This window comes from Trachemys scripta, chromosome 4 (assembly GCF_013100865.1).
Source record: "Trachemys scripta elegans isolate TJP31775 chromosome 4, CAS_Tse_1.0, whole genome shotgun sequence".
Taxonomy (NCBI): Eukaryota; Metazoa; Chordata; order Testudines; family Emydidae; genus Trachemys; species Trachemys scripta.
Genome location: NC_048301.1, coordinates 108,974,918 through 108,993,189, shown reverse-complemented (window position 1 = coordinate 108,993,189; position 18,272 = coordinate 108,974,918). Strand labels below are relative to the sequence as shown.

The 18,272-nt window shown below is 39.9% G+C and overlaps 1 protein-coding gene across 10 annotated transcripts in view; it reads right to left on the bottom strand.

Annotated features, from left to right (window-relative positions):
- Positions 1-1,006: 1,006 nt before the first annotated feature.
- Positions 1,007-18,272, bottom strand: part of CHID1 (chitinase domain containing 1) — a 275,026-nt gene continuing 257,760 nt past the window's right edge. For all 10 annotated transcript variants that reach the window (XM_034770332.1, XM_034770329.1, XM_034770336.1 and 7 more), the window contains 3 exons: positions 6,623-6,703; positions 3,286-3,328; positions 1,007-1,272 (listed from right to left, as the gene is read on the bottom strand). In XM_034770332.1, the coding sequence (XP_034626223.1) occupies positions 1,174-1,272; positions 3,286-3,328; positions 6,623-6,703 (223 nt within the window). In that variant the 3' untranslated portion in view covers positions 1,007-1,173. The remainder of the gene's footprint in view (positions 1,273-3,285; positions 3,329-6,622; positions 6,704-18,272) is intronic.

Sequence of the window (18,272 nt, the reverse complement as noted above, 5' to 3'; positions counted from 1 at the left end):
TCCTACAAGGCATCTCATTTTAGGGCATGTGTTATTAAATACACAGAACTTGTGAAACTTGTAAGTGTGAATCACTATCTTGGAAGGTTTTAAAAAAAAAATACAAAAAGATCAATTTTTATGCCTTTTAAGCTGAAGGTTAGGTCGTCAAGTATTACACCAAAAGCAGTTGCGATGAATTGACAGATCACATTTTGAGATGTCCCCTCTGCAGGCTTTCCAAAGCACAAACAAGTTGGATTAACGATTCACAGCCTTATTTTGAAAGGGGTTGAGCATCCACTGCACCCACTGAGGTCAATGGGAAACAGAGGAGCATCTTTGAAAATCAGGCCATCAGTGCTTAGCCATTTAATTTTATTCACTTCCCAAGTGCATTTTTAAGGCCTCTGATGAGAGAAGTTAGGATTTCCTCAAATTAAGCATTAATGCAAAATACACGACTACAAAGTGACCCATCCAGCAGATTAAGGATAAGACAGCAGTCAGACAACCCCTCTGGTGAACAGCACGTAACTTTAGAACCAATTTCGGAATAAAAAATTACCATGGTTTTGAGCTATTTAAGGGATTTGCTAAATACAAAAAACAAACAGAACAAAGTGCTGTTAGTCAGTGTTTTGATTCTCTACTAGCCTGGCAGAAAAATATTATTTTTTTCCCCTTCCAGTTTTATGCCTACCTTACCATTACATAAAGATCAATCCCTGTTTACAAATGAGTTCTTGTACAAAATCTGAGACATTAAATTTGCCATGCACAAACCAGACTGGTAGGTCATTCACTTACTTCTGTGATTAATAGATGATACATATACATCTTAAACATGGGTCAGAAGGATTATACTGTCTGTGTTATTTCCTTCTAGGAGATAGTGCATGAAAACTCTGAGAAGTCTAGTGTTCTCTTGATGGTGGTCTATTTTAATGACTGTGTAAAGCAAAGGTTAGCGGCACAACTTTTGTTTCTTTGCATTTTCTCAAATACAACCACGTGTTGCAATCTGTACAGTAATTCAGAGTAGGTTCTTTATTAGGAAAAATGCAAATTCCATACAGATTTCATATAAATTACAAAAAACAAAATTATAAATCATCTCCCCACAAATACCTCACTTAATTGAATGTGCAGTCTCCGTGAAGCAAATGAAGTCTCTCCAATTAGTCTACCATTTTAAAGCAGATCATAAAAATAATCCAAGCCTTGTCCCAGCTCCCAGATGGCTACTCCAGTCCCCAATTCCTTTGCAAGTTCTAAGCGCAACTGGATGGACTAAGAAAAGGATAGAGAAGGTAATCAGTTTTTGCTGAATATAAACATTAGAAACTGCATGCAGCCCTCTCTTTGTAGTATTAGACACAATGCATAACAAGATTTTTTGATTAAGTATTTTTTTCTTACGACCTGATGCCTGGAGACTATAGTTTTAAGTATTCACTGGTCAATAAGTGCAGAGCCAGATTAGTCCCACCAGTTAGGGGATTTTTTTAGTGCATCAACCTAGCATATGATGACTAACTGGACATACAGAACAGCCTTGAAGTAAGCAATATTCTGAACTACGCACTGAAGTATTTTTATTTGAGCTATCACTTACACGATGTACTGCAATGCACACTTTGAAAACTGTGTCACCAGAAATTTCAATTCTCCCAGAAGTCTTAAGTCAATTGACACAACTTGTCACGTAGCAAATATTCTGTGTTTACAGAATGTCATCTCCTACCCAAGGCCATTCTTTTCATATTTCAGGGCAAACTCACAAAGAAAATTACATCTTAAAGGGATACTGTCAGGCTAGTATTTAAGAAAAAAACTAAAACAAAAACAAAAAAACCCAAACCCAAACCAAACAAAAACAACAACAACAAAAGATTCCTTATCTATGTTATAACCACAACTTTAGATTATTACAAGTGAAAGAATTTCAACAATTTTACGTTTGGCATTTCTCTCAGCCTGGACAAACCAAGGTAGTATTTTTCTAGTCCACTTTCAGATTCTCTTGTACTAGTGCAATGCTGTAAAGTCTGAACTGCAAACACTACAGGGAAGTGTTTAAAACTTGTTCTCATTGGAATTAAACATCATGAATATATCTGTTTGTCTTGGGGTTTGTGGCTGTTTTTTACAAAATCTGAATAAGTTCAAATTTGAGCAGACAAGATACCTATAATTACCCAATTACGATGAAGAAACTGGGTTGTGAGGGGGAAGCTAAAAGACAATTTGGTGTCACTAGCCGATTTAAATACTTTTATATGAGTGATTTTTCAGCTTTGCTTCAGTGTAGAAATCTCTCTAAACCTTTCATTACAGCCTGTTAAGAATGGAAGGAAAATTCTATTTACATGTGTATAAATACACCAATTGCCACAGTACGGCATCTACTCTTCAGAGACGAAAGAATACATGAAAAAATTCTAAAAAAAAATTAGAGGAATTATGTTCAAAACCCAGATGGAGTCTGCCAATAATGCGATAAAAGCATTCTGCAAGACCAAGGAGAATGTAGCTGGACAACTTTCAATGCAATCTGTCTTTGCTAAGGTGCAGCTACCTTGGGGTTTTCCCCATGTGGCTCAACCAGTACTAGCAAGAAAAGAATTTAACACAGTGATAAACACTTTCACATCCTGTCTACATTAGGGCCAATGGTGGGAAAGGTGCTCATGAAGCGGAAAGGAACATTCCTCTCCCACTTACATAATGTGGGCTTCTGATGGATTCATAATGGTTTAGTCATTTACAATTTGGCACTCTCTTTTCTAAGCTTAATATACTTTCATTATAAGCTTATTTTCCATTCCAGTTGACTCTTCAAGTCCGGTCTCTAAGGTTTGTCCACATATAGACTTACTGCACAGCAAGCTGTGGTGTAAATCTATAGCGCACTAGTTTGCTTCATGCACTAATTGGCAGTGTGTGGAGCCCGATACTGTGAACTAAAAGCTCCCTACTGCACTTTGACCTACATTTCTCTCTGTTTAAAATAGCAATAGAGGTCGAAGCACTCCGGGGAACTTTTAGTGCGTAGTAGCAGGATCCACAATAGTGACGCAGTGCACGGCAGGCTAGTGGACTGTAGATTTACACTCGGCTTGCTGGGCACTAACTCTCCACATGGAGAAGCCCTAAGTTGATGTGGGACAATCAAGTGACAGGGTGGCCTCTTGTACAAAAACAAAGGATTCCCTCAAAAATGCAAGGAGGCAAAGCAGTAGCCACCATCTTCCCTCTTTTTCTCTTATCCCCTTCTCATCTGAAGAAGGGACATAGACATACCTTTAATGTTGGGTAGAAGACAACATGCTTTCCTCCTTTACTTCTGCAAAGCACAAGAAGAAAACTGAGATAACACAGTATTATTGGCACCCAAGAGTTAATATGAAAATAGAAAGCCAGTCTGAGGAAGGGAACTTTGTATAATAATTTGCAGAAGTAACCTTTGATTCTTTACTTGTTACACAAACCGTCTTCAGGATATGTGCACTGTTTAAAGATTTATGATTTGATACAGTATTTCAGTGTCTTTGTCTATCTTTGGTATCTTCTTAGGCTATGTCTACACTACAGCTGGGATTGACGCTCTGAGATTGATCCAACAGCGGTCAATTTAGCGGGTCTAGTGGAGACCCGCCAAATCAACAGCAGATCACTGTCAGGTTGACCCCTGTTCTCTACCCTTGATGAGAAGAGTAAGGTAAGTTGATGGGAGAGTTTCTCCCATCGACCCCCTGTGGCGTACACCTCACAGTAACTCGACCTAAGGTACGTTGACTCCAGCTACGTTATTCATGTAGTTGGAGTTGCGTAGCGTAGGTCGAGTTACCACGGTAGTGTAGACATAGCCTTAGCAACTGAAGACATGCAATATATTCCCAGGTGACATACTTCACTAGTGAAGCATATTTTCTGCTCTGGATCATATTAGCATTCACCCTAGTAAACCTCTGTAAAGTGGAAGTGGGGATGGGAAGATGCTAATTCTTTCCTGTAGCTTGGCTAACCCAGTGCAGACAGGATGATCCTCACAGCTGTCAATCAGGCAGGTGGCAGCAAGTCAGGAGGAGGAGGATTTTCAGGCCCAGTGTACTCTCTGATTGATTCTCTCTTCCAAAAGGCTCACAGATAAGAATGTTCAAAGAACAGGTTCCAAACTTGGGTGAAGGGAAATATAGTCAACACTACATAACCTAAGTTTGATTTGCCAGAGGCTGTCCTGGAAGCATGGCTGTACTGAGTTAAATAATGCCATTGAGCCAACCATTCAAGTACAGGATCTCAGATTTGCCTTTTGAGAGCAAGCCTCCATCTTCAGGTGCCAACAATACCTCAAAAAAAAAAAAAAAAAGACTTCTATACAAACAGTTAGAGGCATGCTGGGGTGTTAATATATCCCATGCTAGCTTGCTGCAAACTAACCTCCAGTGTGGATCCCCCAGTTTGTTAATGCACTTCCATCTAGATCTCTTTGAAATGGGGCTAGCTCAAAGCACATTAATGACCTGTTACTACCCATCAACAGGGTCCACACAAAGCAGATTCACACCCCAGCATGCCCCAAGCTAGTTTTTGTGTAGACAAGCTCTCAGTCTTCAGTTGGACTTTGCACAGAGAAGTTGTAAACACGGATCATTGTTTACTGATTTTTATGCAATACAAAGAAAAATGTAATTGTTTGACATACACAAAGTAATTTCAAAACAGCATACCAAAGAATTCAAAATGAGAGATGATAGATCAGAGGCCTTCTCTTACAGAGTTACAGAAAAAAATCAAAAACTAGTCATTGAACAGTTAAATATCGTTAAACCTCCTGCATGATGCCCTTTTCAGAAAAAGTATAACAAATAAATGCAGAAGATTATGTATTTATTTGAGCAACACAAATCCACAGATATACGTTATTAATTAATATTATATCAAAATTCCTCAAGAGGGAACAATTTTATAAGCTTCCTTAAATAAGGTAAAAAACCTTAACACTCCAGTATGGCTGCACAGTTGCAGAGAGGCAGGGACAGAGCATGGATGATAGTGAGGAAGAAGTGCTGAAGAATGGATTAAATTCTGGTAAGAGGTGTATGTAATCAGAAACCAAGCAAGGAAATACACAAGGAAGGCTACTGAGCCAGGGAAGTAATACCTGAGAGCTGAATTAGCCGATGAATCTTAACAATTCTGTCAGCTTTTCCTTGAGCAGCTGATTTGAGTTATGAAAAATATGGGGAATAATTCCTCACAGTTCTAAGCAAATTTGAAAAGTATCATAAGTCTAAGAATGTGAGAGAAGTTTGTGGCAACCCTGGTGATTTAGCTAAAAAAAAATTGTCAAACTGACAGGGCCACATTTAAAATAAGGGAGCATTTTAAAAATGTTTCACCCAAGAAGTTTCATGGGGGAAAAAAATCAATTGTTCACTGAAGAATTATGATGCTTTTTTAATGCAAGGACAATGCATCACAAAATTTACTTCATTAATGTATTTGGATTAGTGCATCTTATATAAGTTATAATATATTAGAAAATATACTGATAGAATTTTATAAAAGTAATGACATTTTGGTTATAGAATCTTTGCCAAAAAGAGAGGAGAACACATGCAACTGATGGTCTCTTACAAGGTTAACAAATTGGGGTTTAGCAAGATGTTGCTATTATTCCTTTTATCTGTTTAAAACGGTTTTCTTCTAGTATCAAGCACTTATTTATTCTTGTATTATGACAAAGGAAAATAGCCTTATTTGTCCTCTACAACTTTTGTTATTTTGTATACCTCCTGATGCTCTTTTTAAGGCAGCTGTCCTGGTCTTTTTAGTCTCTCCAAATCCCTTTATGGCTCCTCATTTTTATTGCTCTTTGCTAGGCACAGTCAATTTCTGCTACGTCCGAGTAACTCTAAGGCTGAATTTGCCAGGCTCTGTTATTCCTAAAGGTGTTGCTCATATATATATATATAGTCAGACTTATGGCAAACCACTCACCAGCTCAGAGGTTGCATCTCAGACTTTTGTTTAAATGAGCCTTGACAGATAACTTAGGTAGGGATGCTCTGCATACCCAAAATACTTCTGAAGATCTGATCCACCAGACTTAAGTGTTAAAGTTTGTTTTAGCTACATTTGTTACTTCATTCAACCTTCCCTGGCTTATTTCTGTCCCCTGAAATCCTCTTTTATGTTCCTATTCATGGCTACCATAGCTGACAAACTGCAGACTCTCAGGGCTTGTCTTCACTACTCGCCTGGATCGGCGGGTAGAAATCGATCTCTCGGGGATCAAATTATCACGTCTCGTCGGGACGCGACAATCAATCCCCGAATTGACGCGTGTACTCCACCAGCGCAGGTAGGAGTAAGCACTGTTGACGGGGGAGCCGCGGCGGTCGATTTGCCGCTGTCCTCACAGCGGGGTAGGTTGGCTCAGATACGTCTAATTCAGCTACGCTATTCGCGTAGCTGAATTTGCATATCTTAAATCGATCCCCCCCCCCCCCCAGTATAGATTTAGCCTCAGTATGCTGAATTCAGTCACATATTATAGAAGTAGTAATTCAGTGTCTATGGGACTCAGGCCCAAGAATATTCACAGAGCAATAAGTAAATGACTGCCACTCACTTTTTGTATTCCAAATAGTGTTCAGCTATTTGTTCATCCCAAACAATTTTCGGTTTGTTTTCCTTCAGGGTTTCGATGTACCTATAAATTAAAACCACAGGTATAAAATTAGTTTTATAATTATTCGAGAGAAAAGTTTAAACCATTAAAAGTATGTTAAAGCTACTTATCCATCCAAGTGGCATATGTATAGAGCAGGTTGAATATTTATTAATAGTTTACTCAACAACATCCTTCGTCAACAGTCTAATATATCCTTTGCAAATCAGGTTTTTTTCCAGCCCATTCAAGCAGCTAAACAGATATGCATTTTTTTTTTTTTTTTTGCAACTGATGAATTTACTCATAGATGTATTTTCATTATCTAACTATTATAGCATACCCACTCTAGTACTTGAGCACATTTGAGGTCTGTTTCTAGGACACTGACGCCAGGGATTTGAACCAAATTCTCCCTAGCTAGCAATACATAATATTTACCTATAGTCAACTACATCAGCAAAAAGATTTATGACTCCTACACCCTGCAGAAAGCCATTTCCTAAAAGTGTAGGTTAGTTCTTTTCAAAATGAGCTGCTTGTGTATGTACTGTTTCCTCTTAGCACAGAGCTCCATGGAAGACATTTTTCACGTTTTGTTTTGTTCGATTCACTTGTTTGGGTACCATCCTTCAGAGAAATGACACACTTGCCATCTGTCACTGTTGGTGTCCTTCCAAGACAGGCAGAACCTAATCATGTCAAAATTTGAATGTAGAGTCCAAATCAAACCTGCACCTTCAGGAAGGATTTATTTTATTCAAAAAGGAATGATGGTCCAATAGTTTGGGAATTAACCTGGCCCTTGGGAAACCCACATTAAACTCTCTCTGCCACAGACTTCCTTCCTACGTGACTTTGGGCAAGTCATTCAGTCTCTCAGTGTCTCAGCTCCCCATCTGTAAAATGGGGATAGAGCATTCCCTATCTCACAAGGATGTTGTTAGGTTAATACATTAAAGACTGTGAGACACTCAGATACTATGGTCATGGGAGCTATATAATTATGATAGATATATTTTTCCTCTTGCATATCCTCCTGCCTCTTTTTAGTATGAATCATCTTTGCCCAGAAGGCAGAACGTAACTTTTTCTGACTGGATATTGGAGTTGCTATTGATTGACAGTTCATCCCATTTCTAAGAGGCACTGCCTTCTTTCTACAGATAATCACAGATTTGAAACCAAATCCCCACTTGCCAGTGCATCACCTTACAATGGTCCCTACAGATTAACTGAGTAGGCAGGAAGAGAGCAGAAAGGTGATGTTAATAAAGACTACTCTTCTCCTGAATTTCTATTTCTGCAAGGTTGATTAAAACCATCTGTTCCATAACATAGGACTCATTATAGCAGAAATTTCTCTGCTCCGAACATTTACAGGAAAAAAATTGACTTTAAATCTTTTTATTTTTAAATTCAAAGTTTCCATTACCCAAGTTCAAGATGGCATAACCGATTTCCATCAACCATTATCCTGACCTGTTAGTCCTGAAATCCCAGACTATACATTTCAAAAAAGAAAATGGTTCGTATTTCTGAGCTTGATAAAGATTTATTCTCCCCTTTCTTCAAATATTATTCCAAATGCAATTACAACATTCCCTACTATACAGAATACTTTCACCTCTCTGCTGTGGTTTTGCTCAGCTGTGCGTTGGTACATAGCCGGTCTATGATTCAAATTGCATTTTTACGAGAGAAAGGAATTTAGTTTTATCTAGTGCAATTCACGTTGAAGCGATCTCAAAGTGCTCCACAACATGACCTAGAGTGTGCTAGTTCAGTAACTGTCAACAAACATACTGTAGTACCGATTGTAAGGTCAGCAAGGGCTGATTTATACGGTAGTCTTGAACATTTAGTTTTTCACTGACAGGTAACGTAGGATTAAGATCCTTGTTCTTTTTTTGAAAAGTGCCATAGAATCTTGAACTTCCCTTTGGATCATCATTAAACATGGGCAGCAAAGAGCTAATTTTCATATTTAAATTCAAGGACAGCACTTAGCACCTTGCTCCATTTCAGAACTGCATCATTGATAGTTATAACAGCACAAGTTCTGGTGTAGGATGTGGGTTTATGAGGATAAGGTCCAGAGATAAGTGCTACCAACTAAGCCATGCTGATACACATGGGTCTTCTTTTGTACATGTGAAGTTACAATAACAAATTCTAATTTCTTTGCTAAAAATTCCAACAGCATTAAAGAAAGGTAAACACATGATTTTTAAAAAAAATCAGAAAAGTAACATATAGCACCCTTCACAGCCTTCTCTCTCTCTCTCTCTCTCTCTCTCTCTGTGTGTCTGTATGTATTAGGGCTGTCGATTAATCGCAGTTAACTCACGCGATTAACTCAAAAAAATTAATCAGGATTTAAAAAATTAATCGCGATTAATTGCCATTTTAATTACACTGTTAAACAATAGAATACTAATTGAAATTTATTAAATATTCTGGATGTTTTTCTACATTTTCATATATATTGTATTGTGTGTTGTAACTGAAATCAGTGTACATTATTTTTTATTACAAATATTTGCACTGTAAAAATGATAAACAAAAGAAATAATATTTTTCAATTCACCTCATACAAGTAATGCAGTGCAATTTCTTTATCGTGAAAATGTAACTTACAAATGTAGATTTTTTTTGTTACATAATTGCACTCCAAAACAAAACAATGCAAAACTTCAGAGCCTACAAGTCCATTCAGTCCTGCTTCTTGTTCAGCCGATCGCTAAAACAAACAAGTTACAGGAGATAATGCTGCCCACTTCTTGTTTAAAATGTCACCTGAAAGTGAAAACAGGCATTTGCATGGTACTTTTGTAGCAGGCATTGCAAGGTATTTACGTGCCAGATATGCTAAAAATTCATACACCCCTTCATGCTTCATCCACCATTCCAGAGGACATGCTTCCATGCTGATGACGCTCATTAAAAAAATGTATTAATTAAATTTGTGACTGAACTCCTTGGGGGGAGAATTGTATGTCTCCTGCTGTGTTTTACCCGCATTCTGCCATATATTTCATGTTATAGCAGTCTCAGATGATGACCCAGCACATGTTGTTTATTTTAAGAACACTTTCACTGCAGATTTCACAAAATGCAAAGAAGGTACCAATGTGAGCTTTCTAAAGATAGCTATAGCACTCGACCCAAGGTTTAAGAATCTGAAGCGCCTCCCAAAATCTGAGAGGGACGAGGCGTGGAGTATGCTTTCAGAAATCTTAAAAGAGCAACATTCCGGTATGGAAACTACAGAACCCAAACCACCAAAAAAGAAAATCAACCTTCTGTTGGTGGCATCTGACTCAGATAATGAAAATGAACATGCATCAGTCCACACTGCTTTGGATTATTATTGAGCAGAACCCATTGTCAGCATGGACGTATGTCCTCTGGAATGGTGGTTGAAGCATCAAGGGACATATGAATCTTTAGCGCATCTGGTACGTAAATATCTTGCAACGCTGGCTACAACAGTGACATGAGAAAACCTGTTCTCACTTTCAGGGGACATTGTAAACAAGAAGCGGGCAGCATTATCTCCTGCTAATGTAAACGAACATGTTTGTCTTAGCGATTGGCTGAACAAGAAGTAGGACTGAGTGGACTTGTAGGCTCTAAACTTTTAGATTGTTTTATTTTTGAATGCAGGTTGTTTTTTTTTAACATAATTCTACATTTGTAAGTTCAACTTTCATGATAAAGAGATTGCACCACAGTACTTGTATGAGGTGAATTGAAAAATACTATTTCTTTTTTTTTTTACAGTGCAAATATTTGTAATAAAAATAAATAAAAAGTGAGCACTGTATACTTTGTATTCTGTGTTGTAATTCAAATCAATATATTTGAAAATGTAGAGAACATCCACAAATATTTAAATAAATGGCATTCTACTATTGTTTAACAGTACAATTAATCACAATTAATTTTTTTAATTGCTTGACAGCTCTAGTGTGTGTGTGTATGTATACATACACACACACACACACACACTATATGGTTAGTTATATAACCAAAATAAGACACACAACCATAATTATTTTTTTTAAAGTTGCTCATTAATGTGCTGCATTTACCACATACCGTGCAGACCTGCACTGAACATAGTACTCCAGGGCTTCTCTGCGATGCTTATCGCCACAGTATGCAAGAGCTTCACAAAAAGTAATGAGTTTATCTTCACAACAACAGTAAGGTAAGTGGTATTATTCCCATTTTAGAGACAGGGAAATAGGTCACAAAGATTAAGGCCAAAATTGTCAAAACTGTCCGGTAGTTGTGGGTGCCCAACTTGAGAAACACAGGACCTGATTTTTTACAGTATTTATCAAGAACAATAGAAATGCTATGTTCAAAGCACAACTATGACTACCTTCAGTTGCAGTTGTGAGTGCTCAGCACTTCCACAAGTCAGACTTCAGATGTCTCAAGCTGACCATCCAGAAAATGAGATCATCTGTGAAAAGTTCGGTTTAAATGACCAGATAGAAACTCTGACACACAGACAGGGATATAATCCAATTCTCCAAGACAGATTTCAACTGCCCATCCTCTCTCTTCCTGCAGTCCCCTGCCTCATCTGGTACTCCACTTGTGCAACAAATGAGGCAGAGCTTTTTGGGGAGGAAGGGTTGTTTTGTTTTTGTTTTGATTTTTTTAACAGACAACAGCCTCACTCAATATGCAAACCTTATTCATCCCCAGAGCCCAGTCCATCATGTATACTGAATGGGGCATGGGTCCTGGAAAAACATAAATGTGATCTGAAATTAAAGACTATCATGATTCACACACACACACACACACACACACACACAGAGATGACAGTTTAGTATATAGAACAGGAATACTTGTGGCACCTTAGAGACTAACAAATTTATTTCAGCATAAGCTTTCGTGGGCTACAGCTAACTTTATCACATCAAAGTTTTTTCTTCTTCTGCTACTGATAGCTCATCTCAATTGATTGTCCTCTTACAATTGGTATGCATACTTCCACCTTTTCATGTTCTCTGTGTGTATAAATATCTTGTGTGTGTTCCACTCTATGCATCTGAAGAAGTGGGCTGTAGCCCACGAAAGCTTATGCTGAAATAAATTTGTTAGTCTCTAAGGTGCCACAAGTACTCCTGTTCTTTTTGCGGATACAGACTAACAAGGCTGCTACTTTGTAACCAGTTTAGTATATGGTTTTCTCAGTTAAAAAAACCTGAAAAAGCAAAATTCCATGATATGGAATCATACTGACCCCATATGGGTCAGCAGCAGAGCTGGAACCCTCAGATCCACAGCATATACCTATCTACTGCTTGAGCTAACTGAATAACTGGTAGAGGATAACAGCCTACTATTGCTGCCAGAACTGCCACTAGGAAGAAGATGAGAAAATTTGCCAATAGATTTCTCGACTGTTTTCTAGCCAGCAGCAGAATCCTGGATTCTGTTCCAGGTTCTGGAGGGGAGTGTTCTCTAGTGGGTAGAAACATTTCTGCCCATCCCTTAGCATGCCTCTCCTTGCAGCCTGCAGCCTTCTATCCTTGTCCTACCTGTTCCTTTCCCCACCCTTACCTCTGGCCTGACCCCTCTCTGTTCCTATCCCCCCCAGCATGCTCCCCTTTTGCTATCCCCTCTCTAACCTGCTTGAGTTACAGTGCCTGGCACCACAGCAGCCCCTGGAAACCCTAGGAAAATTACAAAGGCCCATTCAGCTGCTGAAATTCTGATCTGAAGTATGCTCAGTACAGACTGAGCAGCCAGAACCTGGAGGGCAGCCTCTAACAAAACTCTACTGAACATGTGCAAATGAAAAATGTGGGTGGATTTTCATGGAGACAGCAAAAGACATCTAACCCCTTCATGAACACCTTGCAAATTTCAAGTGCCTGCTCCAAAGCTATAAATTTAACCTTAGCAAAACTGTATTTCCCCCCAAGCCTCATTCTCTGAAATGGCTGAACTGTTAAAAGATCAGCTTATGTCAGGCGCCTGGAATGGAAAATTTCAGCCTGAGCAATTAAAAGTTTTACAAAGTTACTAACTACTCAAAACACATTCATATAATGGAAAGTTGGGCAACTTTGACTACAAGTGTCGCTGCCAGCTTCACCTATAAATTATGGTCAGACATATGCCAAAAAAGAGGTGGTCACATAGCGCAGTTGCAGACACAATCCATTATTCTTACATACCGTTGACATTGCTTGGTTACAGAGCCTTATGGCAGGGTCATGTTGAAATATTGTTCCCTCAGCATTGCTTTCTATGGAATAAATGAGAAGCCAAAGGCTTACCCATGATCGAGCACTTTCAAGTCAGTCCTGTCAAAGCTGTGGACCTATGAACAATACCAATATGGCTAGGCCCACACACTAGTGTGCTTTGCAGCACATTCAACTATCAAATACAGGTCCAAGAGAAAGATTCCCAGGATTTATGGCAGTTGCTGTGCACTTCTTCTTACTGGTGTGTGAAAAATAGCATGGCACTGGAATACCTTAGGAGAAAAAAAAAAACTGGCGATCTACATCCCCCAAAAGAAGATATTTATCTTTAAGCATAACATTTTTAGCCTGGAATACAAATATATTAAAAAATATTCTAGTACCATATTTTTTGGCAAAGAACATACATGGGAAAATATATAGCTTCATTTAATTTTGAAACCAGGGCTTTTATTTGATGTATCTATTTGTTTGTTTATTTTTGTAATGTTTCTAGTTCTTGGGAAACATTTCTAAAAGCACCTAAGTGACTAAGCATGTAAAGGCTCTCAAATGCCTACGTCACTTTTTAATAAAGTCACTCTCCAGTTTTTCATTTTCTTCTGCTTAATCTTTAGAGAAAGAAATTAACACTGAACATATTTCCCATGTCTTTTCTCCTTTGAGTCCTCTTCTGAAGTCTTTGTGCACTGGGAATTATGGATGGATCAGGAGGTCAAAATCAGACCCACTGTCATCTTTTTAGTCAATACAACTACTTGACTGATAAACACATCCTCCACTCCAGTTATAGAAATTGACAGACCTGAAGACTATCCCCTTTTCTACTGCTCCAGCAAAGAATGCTGTGCTGAGGCAGCTCTGTGCAACACCAAAGTGTTCCAGAAAAAAGTTATGTAAAATCTACAGTAAGCTATTAAAAAGAAAAAGTACAGCAGTAGCAGCAACTATGTGCCTAATTACATATGCAATAAGACAAGCAAATAAGAAAAACAAATTACAGGCTCATCCCCTACTAAATTTGAAATATGCACAGAAGCATTAAGTGTATCCACATGTAGCATTTTATTTTAAACTGGCTGAAGCTGTACCAAGCCACTCCTATGGTTATAAAACCTGTACATATCAGCAATTATATTTGTTAGAACACATATGCCTCTCAACATGCCAGACAACTGTACCTACGTATGGTTCAACTTGTAGAAGATAAGTTTTAGATTGCAAGAATCCACACTAACTGTATTGCCTCTTCATGCCACGTAATTAAGACACAGTTTGTTGCATTAGTTCTTTAAATCGAAAAGTCTAGATGTCGGATGCCAAATAAAATGTACAAAATACCCTCCAAAGAATGCTCAGTCCAATGCACATGACACCTCACGTACAGGACGACACTGGTTATTTCAGAACTATCACATGGCGTATACTTGGATCAATCCAGAGAAAAGTGCAGCATATTGGAGGACAAATGCATACCCATAAAAAAAGACCTTTTTCAGTGAGGGTATTATACCATGGGCTGGCAATTCAGACGGTTGCCAGGAGTCCCGTTTTTGACCAGAATGCCCAGTCAAAAAGGGATCCTGACGACTCTGGTCAAAAGTCCGGTCTGCGATGCAGGGGGGCTAAGGAAGGCTCCCTGTCTCCCCTGGCTCCGCGCTGCTCCCGGCAGCAGCCGGTATGTCCCTGAGGCCCCTAGGCGGAGCGACAATCAGAGAAGGTCCGCACGCTGCCCCTGCCCCCAAGGCTGGCACCACAGCTCCCACTGGCCGGGAATTGCAACCAATGGGAGCTGCGGGGGCGGTGCTTGCAGGTGCGGGCAGCACGCAGAGGCCCCCGGCCCCTTTGCCAAGGGGCCACAGGGACATGCCAGGCACATCCGGGAGCAGCATGAAGCCAGGGTAGGCATGTAACCTGCCTTAGCCCCGCTGCACTGACGACTAGGAGCTGCCTGAAGTAAGCGCTGCCTGGCCGGAGCCTGCACCCCAATCTCCCTCCCCCAGGTCGGAACCTCCTCCCGCACCCTAACTCCCTCCGAGAGCACACACCCCAACCCCCAGCCCCAGCCCTGAGCCCTCTCCTGCACCACAAACTCCTCATCCCCAGCCCCACCCAGAGCCCACACCCCCAGTCGGAGCCTGCACCCTCTCCCACACCCCAGCCGTCTACCCCAGCCCTGAGCCCGCTCCTGCACTCCAAACCCCTTGGCCCCAGCCCAGAGCCCCCTCCTGCACCCTCAAGCCCCTCATCACCTGCTCCACCTCTGAGTCCACAACCCCAGCCATAGCCCTCACCCCCTCTTACACCCCAGCTCCCTGCCCCAGTCCAGAGCCCCCTTCTGCAGCCTGAACCCCTCATTTTTGGCTCCACCCCAGAGCTTGCATCCCCAGCTGGAGCCCTCACCCCTCCCTCACCCCTCCCACACCCCAACGCCCCGCCCCAGCCCAGTGAAAATGAGTGAGGGCAGGGGAAAGCGAGTGAGGGTGGGAGGGGGGATGGAGTGAGTGGGGGGGCAGGGCCGGGCAGTGGTGCTCGGTTTTCTGCGATTAGAAAGCTGGCAACCCTAGTAATACATTCTATTTAATGTTGAATTTCAATGTCCACTATAACTTTCTCCTTTTTTAATTGCTCGTAACTTTCTCAAACCAATCTCTTCCTGGGTGAAAATTTCAGTGCTTGATCTCAGGATGGGGATGGTTTTTGATGGTTCATTTTTTAAAACAAGATTGAGCAAAATATATTCTACTGTGAAGAAAAAGGATATAGCCTTCCTAAAGTGTGCATTGTAGCACAAGGTGATGGGAGGAGCTATACAAAGAAAGAAAGGTAGAGGCTACAAGGGATAATGGCAAATGTTTGATGGTTGCACCACATTTGTGAAATTGTTGTCAAAGATGAGTCTTGCACCTGAGTCTTCCATTTTACAGTCACCACTAAAATGACTGACATCTCACAAAGAAACAAAGCAAAGAAGTGTGCCCAACAGTATAAAGAACTGAAACTGCAGAGATCAAACAAAATATGGGGAACAACCTGAAGAAACTGCTCCCTACTAGGCAATCAAGTCCTACACTCAAAGGAGTCTTTCACTTAACACACCCATGATAGCCCTTCTATAGCTCTGAATGCAAATGCATGTAATCAGTTTCTTTCTTGCAACACATACTTTTCAGCTTTTGGTTTATGAGTACAAGTGCCTGAAAAGGAGAAGTTTCTACTTCTGCAGATGCAGTAGCAGGCTACAGTCAGCACTTAGCCCTGCTCTGTTCCAGTTTGTGAAGTAAGGTCTTTATAAAAGCAAACAAAACAAAAACAGGTTTAAAGTAGTGAGGTAACTACACTTAGCTCAGTCTCAGAAGTTACAAAGATCCTTAAGAAATTTTGGAAGAAAACTTCTGCAAAATTACTGAATATATTCATAGCTATTAAACTCAGCTATGAGACACTCAGCACTGTTGATTAGCAACCTCTTCAACTGTAACATGTGTAAATAAAATACGAAAGTGAACTGGTTAAAGAAAAACTATACCAAGAATATGTCTCCCTCCCCTCAAAATGCAACCGGCTTGTAAAATTGCAAGTACAGGAGGCTTGTAATGCATCACATTTTAAATATTAGTCTTTAAAGATAGTATTTCAGAGCATCCCTCAAATCAACCAAGAGCCCTGCTTTATGAAATAATAAACATTCAGGTGATTTTTTTTAATGCAGACATCCAGGGCAGCTGTGATTGTTGGATGCATTCCTCCTCCAGTTTCTCAACATAAAGCTTCCTATACTCAAATATGTCACTATTAGGATGCCAAACTATAAATTAGTAACTTTTAAAGAAGGCAAAATTGTATCCCACTGTACCACTTTCTTATGCATTGCAGAATCTAGCATTTATTTCCCCAGCTTTTTAAAGCTGGATATAAAACAAAGACAGAACATTCAATAAAAGGATGACAAGCACAGTGTGTCTTGGGAAAGAAATGGCACAATAATAAAACTGCAAGTGAAAGTGTACTTCACCGACATCAAATCAACTTTTACTCCAAAGATTGTGGGGCCTGATTCCGCAGCCCTTATTTAGCTTGCATAGTACCTCACTCAAAGAATATTCCTATTAAAATCAACGGGATTACTAGTGAGATAAGACAATATGCAACCTGAATAGGACTTGCAGAATCTAGCCCTATTCATACACAACAGTTTGTACATGGGGTACATACACAACACTTATCTCAGAGGCACACTTTCATTCCTGTGCATAGCTGGTGAAGGATTCACAAAATGGTCTGAAAACAATCTATATAAAGCAGCCTCTTCCTATATTAATCTTCTCTCTGTTGTTGCCTGCTTCTTTATTAGGTCAGTTTTTAACAGGCAATTATAGCATTTTGAAGATTTCCAACAGGGTGGCTCCACTGTTAGTGTGTGTTTGTTTTAGTGACTTTATAAAATCATCTCATTGATTTTCCCACAATACTTCACCACTAACTTGATGGATAAGGCTTTTTAACACAGTCTTACTTACAGTCAACCTGTCTCCCTGCTCTAGAGATGAAAGTATTGAGTGTTTTACCCGTAGCCATGTTGCAGTAGCTGAATAACTCACCAGTCCACTAGCAGGGGTACCAAACAACATTCCTTCCTACTACTCTACACTTAAAAGGCACCTTGTATAGGGTTCTAAATATACTTCCGAAGCACTAATATTTTAAGGCACACAACTCCAAGGAATCAGGTTGGTATCCCATTTTTTAGAATGTTACAGAGATAGGGGCTGAGGTCAAGATTTTCCAAAGGGCCATCTGATTTTGGGTGCTCCTTGAGAAGTTTCAGGATGGAGACTCAAAATGGAAGTCCCAAAGTTAGTGGACACTTGAAAATTTGGGCCTGTGACTTGCCCAAGGTGGTTTAGCCCGTCAGCAGAGGACTCAAGAATAGAAATCAGATGTCCTAGCTTATAGTTCTTTACCCACATAATTATTTGAGTGTGTTTTCTAGTGAACAATTATTTGTCTTACTTTAAACTGTTGAAAGTTATAGAAATATTAGAATATAACTTACTTTTTAATGATTTATTCATAATTTGTGGGGAGTCAGTCCCAAAACTACTTTTAGAATAGTTCACGGCAGCTATACCAAACAAAAGTAGGTGCACAAATGTGTCATTGTTCTGATAATCTGAACAAGGTTTGAAAGCTAAACCAATACTAGAGCTGGATGCAAATCAGAATTTCTGCCCCACATGCAGGGCCGGATTAACTCTCCTGTGGGCCCAGGGCTATTAGATTTTGTGGGGCCCTTGGGGATTTGGAGTGGGGGAGTGGGCTCAGGGCTGGGGTAGGGGATTGAGGTGCGGGAGGGGGTGCAGCTCCAG